This window comes from Cydia pomonella, chromosome 20 (assembly GCF_033807575.1).
Source record: "Cydia pomonella isolate Wapato2018A chromosome 20, ilCydPomo1, whole genome shotgun sequence".
NCBI classification, from domain to species: Eukaryota; Metazoa; Arthropoda; class Insecta; order Lepidoptera; family Tortricidae; genus Cydia; species Cydia pomonella.
The window spans coordinates 10807531-10819062 of record NC_084722.1 but is presented as its reverse complement, the minus strand read 5'-3'; the positions used below and the strand labels follow the sequence as shown (position 1 = coordinate 10819062).

The 11532-nt window shown below is 38.2% G+C and overlaps 1 protein-coding gene across 1 annotated transcript; it reads left to right on the top strand.

The window, feature by feature from the left end:
• The first annotated feature begins 2630 nt into the window (after nucleotides 1-2630).
• Nucleotides 2631-11112, top strand: LOC133528745 (pupal cuticle protein-like). Its single transcript, XM_061866195.1, has 2 exons — nucleotides 2631-2788; nucleotides 10113-11112. The coding sequence occupies exons 1-2, from the start codon at nucleotides 2777-2779 to the stop codon at nucleotides 10839-10841; spliced, it is 741 nt and encodes a 246-aa protein (XP_061722179.1). The 5' UTR covers nucleotides 2631-2776; the 3' UTR covers nucleotides 10842-11112.
• Nucleotides 11113-11532: the final 420 nt, after the last annotated feature.

Here is an 11532-nt window from a genome sequence, read left to right as displayed (position 1 = left end):
GGCAGGGACGGTAACATAGTTGTATGTTTGCATACTCCAGGCTATAAATTCTAAAAATAAAAAAGTCAAGGTTCAAATATTGAGGCCTATTCTGTGCTTACCGTGTATTACAAGCTAGTGTACGTTAAAACGCATTACGAATGTTAAAATTTCAAGATTTTTTAAAATCGCAATAAAAAGTATCTGCAGTAAAAAGTAGAATGACCCTGTAAAATTAAAACAAGAAATATTACTTTGCTAATCCGCGAGAAAATAACGTGTTAGTCAATCAGTGCTAACCCGTTATACTTACTTGCGTATTTTTACATGCAATTAATGTTCCCACCCTCCCACCGCAAAAATAAATACGCAAATAAATATAACAACCCGCCACCAAAAGTACAAAACTATACTACTACTACCACTATACTACTACTACACTACTACACTACTGTACTAGTTGTTATATTTATTTGCGTATTTATTTTTGCGGTGGGAGGGTGGGAACATTAATTGCATGTAAAAATACGCAAGTAAGTATAACGGGTTAGCACTGATTGATTAACACGTTATTTTCTCGCGGATTAGCAAAGTAATATTTCTTGTTTTAATTAGCATGGATTTCCGCAAAGTAACGCCTGATTCTATTAATTATTTGACCCTGTAAAAATTCACACACATCAGATTCTATTATTTTTAACAATTACGTTACGAAGAATCTTCTGAAATCTCGTAGCCAGCTCGTAGCATGTTCTTGATAGCCTATTTGCGTTGAAAAAAAAACAATGCAATAAACGATGCAGTTTTAGGGTTGTTAAATTGCTTCTTCCCAAAAAAAAAGTTACGATACCTTAGTAACGTTTTAATGCTTAAGGCCAGTTACACAATGTCCAAGTAAAGTCCTGAATAAGCTACTTGCAACTTATCTGACATAAGGTCATCGTTGGCGTTTCACAATCTTCAAATAAGCTTAACTGGTAGATAAAGTGCAAGTTTTGTAGGTATTTTTTATCTGGAAGTTAATTTATTTGTCAATTGGCTATCCAATACTTTATTGTGACATTAAGAAACAAGCCCTTCGAGTGACTGCTATAGTGGCCCCTTTATAGTATTTGGCCACTCTTAACAATAAGACTTCTATTGCCTTGTTTTTTCTGCCTTACTACGGAGTATAAGATAGTTTCCCCAAAGGGCCCAATAAATTAATTCATCCTGTATCAATTACGGAGTATCGGCCCGATTGGAAGAATGAGATACGATAAGTTCTGGTTTAGCTAAGTTCTCGTATAGACATCGGTTATAACTTATATGTCGTATAATTGACAGAAGCAGCTCGATTCGGGCAACCAATGTCACTTTGACGTTAGAAATATCGTAGATAGATCTTATTGGGATCACAGCGGAATCGAAATAAACATCAATTTTGACATATCGTTTAGTTATCGATCTTTTATAGATCCAAGATCTTAAACGTGTCTTAATTATTCTTCGGATCGAGCCGTATAGGCATTAAGGCAGCATCCACTGCAGCAAATCTTAACGCACCCGTAGCATTGCTACGCGTGCTACGCGGCTACGCAACTACACACTCTCCCCGTTTCTTCTCCATGCCGATGCCGCTCCAATATTAACGGCCCGATTCGAATTTTAAGATACGTCATAAAATTCCTAAAGATACGATATGGATAGGAAATATCATTGTCAAAAGTGACGTTTTTGTTTGAATAATCAAATTAGCCAGTGTCAAAAGTGACGCTTCTTGAAACAAAAAACGTCGCTTTTAACACTGACATATCTAATCCATATCGTATCTTTAGCAAATGTTTGACGTATCTTAAAGTTAGAATCGGGCCGTTTGTTTCACATTAACCACTATAGGTAATTGTCATTACACACCTACGAATCGTCACTTTCTTTATCTATAACCACTAAAAGTAAGAAACTCTATAATATTATGTTTTTGTAGTGTAGGTCAATGACAGTTAATAAATTGTATGAATTATTCGGTTTATGAAAAGAATCAGTAAATTCAGAAAGTAATGTTATTTAAATTCACCAAAATTTAAAGCACAAGTAATGTTTTTAGTTCATAATGCACATAATGCAAACTTAAGTGCATATGGAATTAGAAGTTTAATATGAAATTGCGGCCGTAAACTTTATCAAAATACTTGTATAGAATAATTTTAAGGAGCTAAAATTGGTATAACGTTTTCCACAATGTATTATTTACTTAGTTAAACACATAAATAAAATAGAGAAATATTTAAACAAAATAATTTAACTCTTCACTGTTAAAACACTTAAAAAAAAATATTATGAAATAAAACATCATTTTTTATAAAAACTTACGTTTAATACATAATTACAATACATCAATAGTAAAAGGATATATTCAATTCCTGTAAAACTACTAGGTAATCAATATTCACCAGTCTACGAACACGATTCCGAAAAGTCAATCAAACGGGCACGATAGTCAAAAATCACCGAAAACGCAACGGCCGGCCACATGGTTACGCACTGCCATTGAAATGTGTTGATATTCAGCTATTATCAATGGCATATTGTTGTCCCAGTACTTTCACGCGCGCGGCGCGGGCGCGCCCCCTCCCCTACCCCCTACCTGCCCAACTATATAAGCTCGCTCCCGCCCTGATTCGACACAGACGCAAGTTGCACTTCACTATAGCGAGTCCTGGAAGATTCTAGTCTTCCAGCAGCGCTATTAACGAAACTCGCTAAATAATCTAAAACTATCTCTCTCTTTCACTTCTGTGCTAACATCCTTTCAAAAATGAATCCCATGGTGAGTACTTAAAACTTCTATTCCGAAAGTTATTAATCAAAACCTAAATAGACAGTGACATGTGTGAATAACTTAATTAAATATGCCTCGGGGCTCGATACAATCGGACAGTTAGCAATGATCTATATTGATCTAATGATGTGTCGTAGATCACTTATGCAAATTCTATGGTTCCGTTCGAATGATTAACGGTGTTCGAGCGGCAGTTTCGGTTTGCGATAACTCAATTTATTGTTGTTAAATCAGATACTGGGAACCAGTTGTAGAGCACTTTGTTTTGCCTTGCCCAACCTGCTTGTTACGCCAGGCACCGCAGGATACCTGACCTCTACTCAATCTTATTGGCTCTACTTGTTCTTCTAACAATATAACAAAGCAATCAATTCTGATCAAATATAATACATTTCTTAACAATAAACAATTGATTGTTCCATGTGTTTAATCCATTAATGTCATAATTCAATTTCATTTCTTTATTCTCTTTCTAAATGGAATATCCTCCAAATGATAATATTCTGATAGATTCAGATCAAGCTAACAATTTGTGCATGTCTATGAAAATATGACGTGTATAATGACACTTCTTCACTATGGTCTGAATTACTATCAAAATTACGTAGTAGTCATATGTCCACTTGCGGTACACGATAATGTATATTATAACATTTCTAAGTCACTAGCAGTCACAAAACGAATTCGACTACCGCGTTTTTCTTTCATGCTACTAAATACTTTTTAATATGATATACTTTTTAATTTTTTGTAAATACGTGAATTTCATCCGACGTCACAGAGTTATATATTTGAAAAATTATGTTTGCCTCAAAAATTATAATCTAATTTCTAAAATATATTACAATAATATTAAAATATATTAATAAAAAACAATTCAGTAGATTGCATGTCAGTTCGTATTTTGTCTCTTCTGTTGTACATTTTCATTTGTCGTTAAGTTTTTCTCGCCACAGAATGCTTCTCAGAAACAGAGCTTAACGAAAGTCAATATACTTAAACTTATCAAATATTGATAACATATCACCAAAACTACCTACTTTGTGTCGCTATAAGGTGGTTTTAAGAGTGCTAATGTAAACAATGATCACATTATGTGCATTACAAAATATTCATTAGTAAAGTTAATGCACTTTGTCATAATTATGTCGTTAACTGGCAGAACGTGCACAACTAGGCCTGTGTCGAAAATTAAAAAGTTAGCGACGCGGCACGTGAGGTCGGCGCACGCGACTTAGGTCATTGCCAGAAATTTACAATTCAAAACATTTATGCTCTATAAAATCATAACTTGACTATCATATGTTGTAAATATATTTTTAACGTGTCAGTGAAACCTTTAGGAAGAGTCCTAAGAATAATCAACTTGTTGGCTAATTTATTTTTTTTGCAAAATAGAGGTGCACCACCAAGTGTTGTGTTCCCGCCGGTGAGTAAGGTTGCCAGAACTTAACGTGGCGCGGAGTGTTAGGATCGGCAACGCGCATATAAGTCCTCTGGATTTGAAGGCGTACATAGGCTACGGAGACTGCTTACCATCAAGCGGGTATGCTTGTTTGCCACCGACGTAGTATTAAAAAATGATATAAAGCTTCATAATAAATTTCATCTCCGTATTTGCTCACAGGCTTTTATCGGATACTTTCCAACTTGCGTAATTATTTGTTATCATCGATATTATTCTATAGGGAAAAAAAAATACAATGTTGTGAAAACAACGAAAGACGATTAAATAATCCAAGCTTCACTAGTTTCTTATCGAGCATCCAACTATTAATTATGTTTATCTACCTCCTTTCCATCTTCACTTGCTCTATTTCCATCCAATTGCCGATTAATTAACATTCCATATTCCATTACATAAACGTGACATCATCACATTAGACAACCTTTTTGTACTTGGATACCCCATGTTCTAAAAGTTTTTTATCAATAGGTATGTACTTCCTTAAATAGATACTGCGAAAGTTGTCTATTTTTAACGTAGGTACGCACGCTACAAAGAAATAAAATTGAGCAAGAGCTAGTAAAGTACACATTTTTTGCAATAACAATAACTAATGCGGTTAAGGTGTTCGGAAAACGAGTACAAAACGAAACCCGACCCGTTTCCGCACCAATGTCATTGAAAGTTGACCAATTGCCAAGATATTGATCTTTAAGGCAAGGGCGACCTGTCCTTATAAATGCATAATCATCATTGTACCACCATTGTCGGGGCAAGAAAGGATTGACGGATAACCAGATTGACAGATGAAAGAAAAATAACATCACGGTACACCATGTTAGAGAACTTGTTTCTTCTACAGATGAAAAGTTATAATCATCAACTTATTACCGGTAAAATATAAGCCGATACCGATAATATATAGGAAGGTACAAAAAATTTGCTTACGCTTGATCGATTTGAGATTAATTTCATAATCTAATCCATAGCGACCAGTTCAGAGTCATTGTGCCAGTAAAAAGAACCTTCACTTGCTAAATAACTTGACAATGACATTGCACTACTTAAATTTAATGAGATCAAATTTAATTCATCGGTAACTAGCACCAAATTAAATGAAATATTACATTCCTCATTTCAATTGTCTCCAAATTTAACATTCTCAGTTCTTTAAAGGGAAATAGGATCAGATAAGATTATCGATAATGTACAAATGCAAATTATTGCCTTCTAGCGTTCATTAAATCAACTTTACTTTAAAATAACTTACGACCACCTAGATATTTAAATCATACCTACCTAATTGTGTTTTAACGACGAATTGTAAACTGCCGTTTCTGATTCAAATTGTAAGAAATTGCGCATATATATTTTGTTAGTAAAAGTACTGGTAACTGAGACATACAACTTATGGCGTGACACTTGATAAAAAAAAGTGACAACTGGCTGACATTGATAGCGATTTCAGCCAGAGTTGCACATTAGGAATTCAAACTGGCATTATGGGCGTACATGATAGCTAAGTTCGCACCTCCCACGCATCGTGTTAGTAAACTAGCTGTCTAGTTTCTGTTCAGCCTTTTCATGCTCCATTTACGTCAACAATTGTCAACAGATTAGCCCGCCTTCTCACATATTATCCAATATTATAATCCAAGCCGCGGTATCTTTATTATTATTTTAATGACAATTTCATGTCGCTTGAATTAGTTTCGCTCAGATACAATCTTTATTTATTGATGCTATTTCAATGTGCCTATTGTTCGTAATAACATTTCAATTTCGACTACTTTATCAGATGATTTAAATCAATGTAGTCTGATTGGTTGATGACTGCGTCGGGATGGGAAACTTTGTCAGCGTGTCCGCGGCGCCGGCGCACCCAGCGCTCGCTGCACGGGACCTGGCTTAAAGCGGCTTTCGAACTTTTAGACATCTGATTTTGATTTATAATATTTGCAATGCACCTCGCGTGCACGTACCTATAATGGTGAGCTGTAGGTACTGAGAGTAATGTCAAATAAATATCAATAACAGATTTTTATAGTTCGAATGTTGCGCTCGGGTGTCGCCAGCCTCGCCGCTCACTGGCGCTTTTTGTCTGCATTCCAGTGCGCACCGATTTAGAAGGGCATGCCCGGTGCCCACGCACCGCCCCGCGGCAGTTTAATCGATATCCTAATTATACATTATACGTAAAACACCCACCAGTGGCCAGTGTTAGAGTTAGAGCAATAGGTTACGCTGAAATCTAAATCCTAGTTTATATTACCTGTCTTTGTTTATCAGCATCTTATCTCTAAATTTGTCCACATATGACGCATCGCGTGGGAGAGTTGCATCAGCCATTACTTTAAATGCAAACAACTTTTAAGAAGGTCGATCCTCGATATCTTATAGCATTAAAAAGTACTTCGGCTCGATAAATACGACATTACCTTCTTTATCCCTTGTAAAATTATACGAACGTATTAAGATAAATGGTGGTAGCATGAAAAATTCAATAACCCGTGGGCAATGAGGCAGTACGGCTGGTGCGATTTATGTTGCAGTTAACACTTGAATGTCTCACTTTATGTTGCCAATATTTACTGAAGTAGGAACTGGTTAAACTTAAACTTTGCAACCTAATTTTTTTTTTCTAACTTTGATTACTCGTTGGCAAAATAGCGACTTTTTGCGTGCGAATGTTTATTGCAACCTTCCAAAATATAAAGGAAGTGTGTTTAATAAGGAAATGGAGATAATTAACAAGAATTTTAATTGAATAGCTGCCAAACTTCATATTGTATGTGGCCGCAACAAGGCATCGTGCTTGCACTCGCTTACGTAGGGAACACTATCGTTTTAAATCAGGTACGAATTTTATGTACCAATCTATGAAGCTACTGTTATAGCTGTGTATGTCAAAATAGGAAATGCAATTGCATTCTCATGGAAAGCAAATGCCAACGTGACATATGAGGGTCAGTCAGTGTGGAGGCAAGTCCGGAAGGCAGGCTTCCTGCTCCGCGACCTTGGGCCGGCCTTCGGATTCGGACCTTGGCGCCGTTCACTCGCTGACTTACTTTTATTGGAAATGCGCAAGAGCGGAGGTGGACGCGTTTTTGAACTGATTATGAAGTTACAACTAGATCGAATCCGTAAAGTTCAATACCAATTTGTAAACAAAATAAATCTCTTACAAATTTCGATTTAAGCAAGTTTCACGGAGCTGTAGTCGATATAATTTCTTAAAACCGCTGCAGCTTGTGACTTGTACCAGTACCTTAGAGCGCATGCCACCACGCCTGTGACATTTTTTGTTCGTTTTGCAACTTGAAGTTCATTGTCGTGTACTATTCGTGTACTTCCTATTATCGCGACCGAATTAATTGAAATTAGAACGTTTCATAATTAAAACTGCCTATTGTTTAGATGTTTATCACTTTGGCCTGGTTCCAGAACAATATATTTTAATTATTTGGATACCTACATAATTTCGCCATATCTGGAATTCAAGGATGAACTCTACATTTTCTGAGAAGTGAGTGTCCGCGATTTTAATCACACGTTTTGTAACGTCACGCGCAAGAACGGACGTGGATTACTTAACGCGCATTTAGTTTAACAGTTATATATTTATTTTCAATTAGTGTCTTTTAGAACGAAGAGTAAAGCGCGACAATCATAGAAATTCGTTCCAAATTAGATTTAATACAACCTTACGCGACGGCGCTAGCGATCGCGTGCTCTTCAATTCATGTCATCGATCGTTGTTATATCGATCCGATTAGATTAAGACAATGTTCATTCTAAATATCCCAATTCGTAGAGCAAGTAAGTCGCGAACTTTTCCTTTTTTGCATGCATATTTTTTTAAGAAGTTTTCACGAAAATAAATCCTGTAAAGTGGAAAGGTAGTCAGAAATGTATAACTTATTGGAAATTGATCGGCACTTATAAGGCTTTGCGTGTAAACTGGTAAATCTGCCGCTATGTAGAAACAAGTAAATCTGCAATTCGATTATGTGTCTAGGTCTATTTCCATAGTTCACGTTATGGTAGACCCACCAGCATAAGTGTGACTTCAAGATCAGTAGCAGCAATTCCTAATAGGAGCTCCCTTGTATGTACTTGTGAGCTTGCCGATCACTCGCCTGTGGTTGGTGCCCAGTTGCAATAAGGGGCTAGATCTAGATCATACCTAGGGCCTGGCCGAGATCGCGACCACAAGCCCTGACATCATTACGCGAGCCTGAACTTACGCTCGCCGCAAATTCTTTACCTATGCTCTCATCTCATTAAATTGCATTGCCTCGTAAATAAACTTCTAATCTAGTTTAACTATTTCGTTCACACTTTAAGCAACGTTATATTCAAATTAAACGAAATTTATTTACTTGTAATATATAAATCATGCAAACGATTTAAGCTTGAAGCCGTACGGGTTCTATAACTTTCAGAAGACATCAGTACAAAACACTTTTAATGGGTTTTTGTAAAAGCAAGAAAGACGTATTGCTTCAAATGAAACCAACAAATAGAAATAGGCACAAAAGTGAAAACCGATTCTCGAGATTTGAGTTAATTGTCCATCTGAAATTGAAATTACTTAACTTGAAATTTATAAAAATAATATAGAGTATGTAGGCTTCAAATTCGAAGTGACGAATAAGACAATCAATGTTTCTTTACTGTTTATATAGATTCCTTTTTTGTTTCTTTATTTTTATTATTATAGTAAGTTTGACTCATATTGTGACTAATGCGAACACAGTACAACACTGTTACCCACTAAATTGCAAGAATAGATGCAAACTAGAACGTAAACATTGTTATGACCAAGCTTTAGTATATTTACATTAATTTACATATATTTAAGCTACTTAAATACCCACTAATCATATAAATGAATAATATTGAGATCAAATATACTGTGTACATGAAAACAACTCTAACTTGTGCAATAATATTATTTTAAAAAATATAGCTCAGGTGTAACTTACATTTATGTAAATATATTGGACTTTACCTATACTTTCGGTGATATGTATTTTTTTTTGTTTGACATTGCAAGTAACCGGTGTCAAGTAAATTTTAAATATATTAAGGCATAAGATTTTTTTTTACCAATTTCGCATCGCGTACATTTAGTAAGCAAATGATTTTGATACCATTTTTAAAAGCCCCCATTATAGGTAGCAATAAAATGGTATCGATGGTCAGCCGTACATTTAAAATTGACCTTTTTACCTCGCGCATTCCATATCACTGACAGCACCCGGTGCAGCTTTATCTGGGTTGTTTGCATACATTAAAATAAATGTACAATCTTTAGTAACTAAGGCTGCTCGAAGGCATTAAGTATGGCAAGCTATAAGTCACAAAACTTAACATTAAGCTCATATTTAGTTACCAACATAATTTCATGTTTTTAGATAACTTCTACTTTATGAATGAATTGTTATTTTTAGGTATATCCTTTTTGTACCTATTAATCGTATAATTTACACGAACATAAAGTAGGTACCTGAATTGCGAGACAACAGACACCTGACTATCGAGGGCGCCTTATCAGACTACTAGAATTATATTAAATCCAGATAAGTACCCACAACTCGTTTTGTATAACGAGAGGCAGCTAGCAATTAGACACGGTGCGGGCGAGTAACTCGGAATATTATCTTGCTAGTTGGTACAATAAATAATAACTATAGCCGCGGTTATTACAATTGCTGGGATTTAAGTAACACTGTAGGTTTTCTATCAAACACAAAATCAATACCTGAATGCAGGAAACAACCATTTATCCTTCGTTTACATGTACCGCGAGTGGATAGTTACAAGTTCATTTTAGTAATGGTATATTCTGTGTTTTCACAGATTGTATTCGCTTGCTTGGCGTTGGCGTGCGGAGCCCAGGCTAACCAGGGCTGGGCTGGTCCCCCGGCTAACATCGCGCTGTCCCAGGATGGCCGCAACATCCTCGACACCCCCGAGGTAGCGCAGGCCCGCGCCGCCCATCTCTCGGCCCTGCAACAGGCCGCCCAGAACAACCCCAACCCCCAGGACGATGGCTCTTACGATCCCCGCTGGGACAGCGAAGAGTACTGGCAGCGCGCTGAGCAGCCCAAATGGAACGCCGCCCCCGCCCAGCAGTGGAACGCCCCCGCCCACAACCAGTGGAACGCTGCCCCCGCTCACAACCAGTGGAACGCCGCTCCCGCCTGGAACGCCGCCGGCCCCGCTCCCGCCCCCGTTGCTGAGACCCCTGAGGTAGCGCAGGCCCGCGCTGCTCACCTCGCCGCCCTGTCCGCTGTCAAGTCCGCCGCCCCCGCCCAGCAGTGGAACGCTGCTCCCGCGCACAACCAGTGGAACGCCGCCCCCGCCCACAACCAGTGGAATGCCGCCCCCGCTCACAACCAGTGGAACGGTGCTCCCTCCTGGCAGGGTGCCCCCCAACACCAAGCCGCTCAGATCAGACTGGCCAACGACGGCTCCGGTATCCTGGACACCCCTGAGGTAGCCGCCGCGCGCGCCGCCCACTTAGCTGCCCACCAGCAGGCCGCCCACGCCGCGCCCCCGCAGCACGCTCCCCAGCAGCACTGGTGAATCCCTTCCCTCCCCCTCCCGGCGGCGCGAGCGCAGCGCTAGCCCGTGACCCGCGCTCCTGGCGAGCCGCGCCCGTCACACGCTAGATCTCCGCCCGACCGTCTCTTTCTTCCTCCGATCTCTTCTTCATTTAGGAACACTTCAAGTGCAAGTGCGTCAGCCTCTTTCTATCTTTGTGGCTTATTGTTACTTTTATAAAATTATATTGAATGATATTTTGTACATAATTATGTATGTATGCGTAATAACGAATAATATGGAACGGAAAATACCTGATTGTTTCAATTACTGAGTCACCTTTCCACTGCACACGTAGGTTGGTATCTGTAAAAGCAGACAAGGTTAGCGGGAAATATTCAGGCTCAACACGGCCTGACATACAAGCGTGGCCGGTATGGTCATACACTTATTTGCATATCCTTTGTAGAACGGAGTCAATGTTAAGATCACAATAAATAACTTACTTAAAATTATTGGAGAACTTGTCTTCTTCTTTTCGAGCTATCCGCCGGCTAACGCTATTTATTTCTGTTCTCTCACGACACGCTCACTCAAATCGATATTTCATGTCATTTATCAACTCAATCTAACTACATAATTGAAGATGCAGCATGAAGGGGTCAACGTAAGGTTGAATTAACAGTTGTCAACAAACCGTAATAGAGTTTACATTCCCTGTCATAGTTTGCAT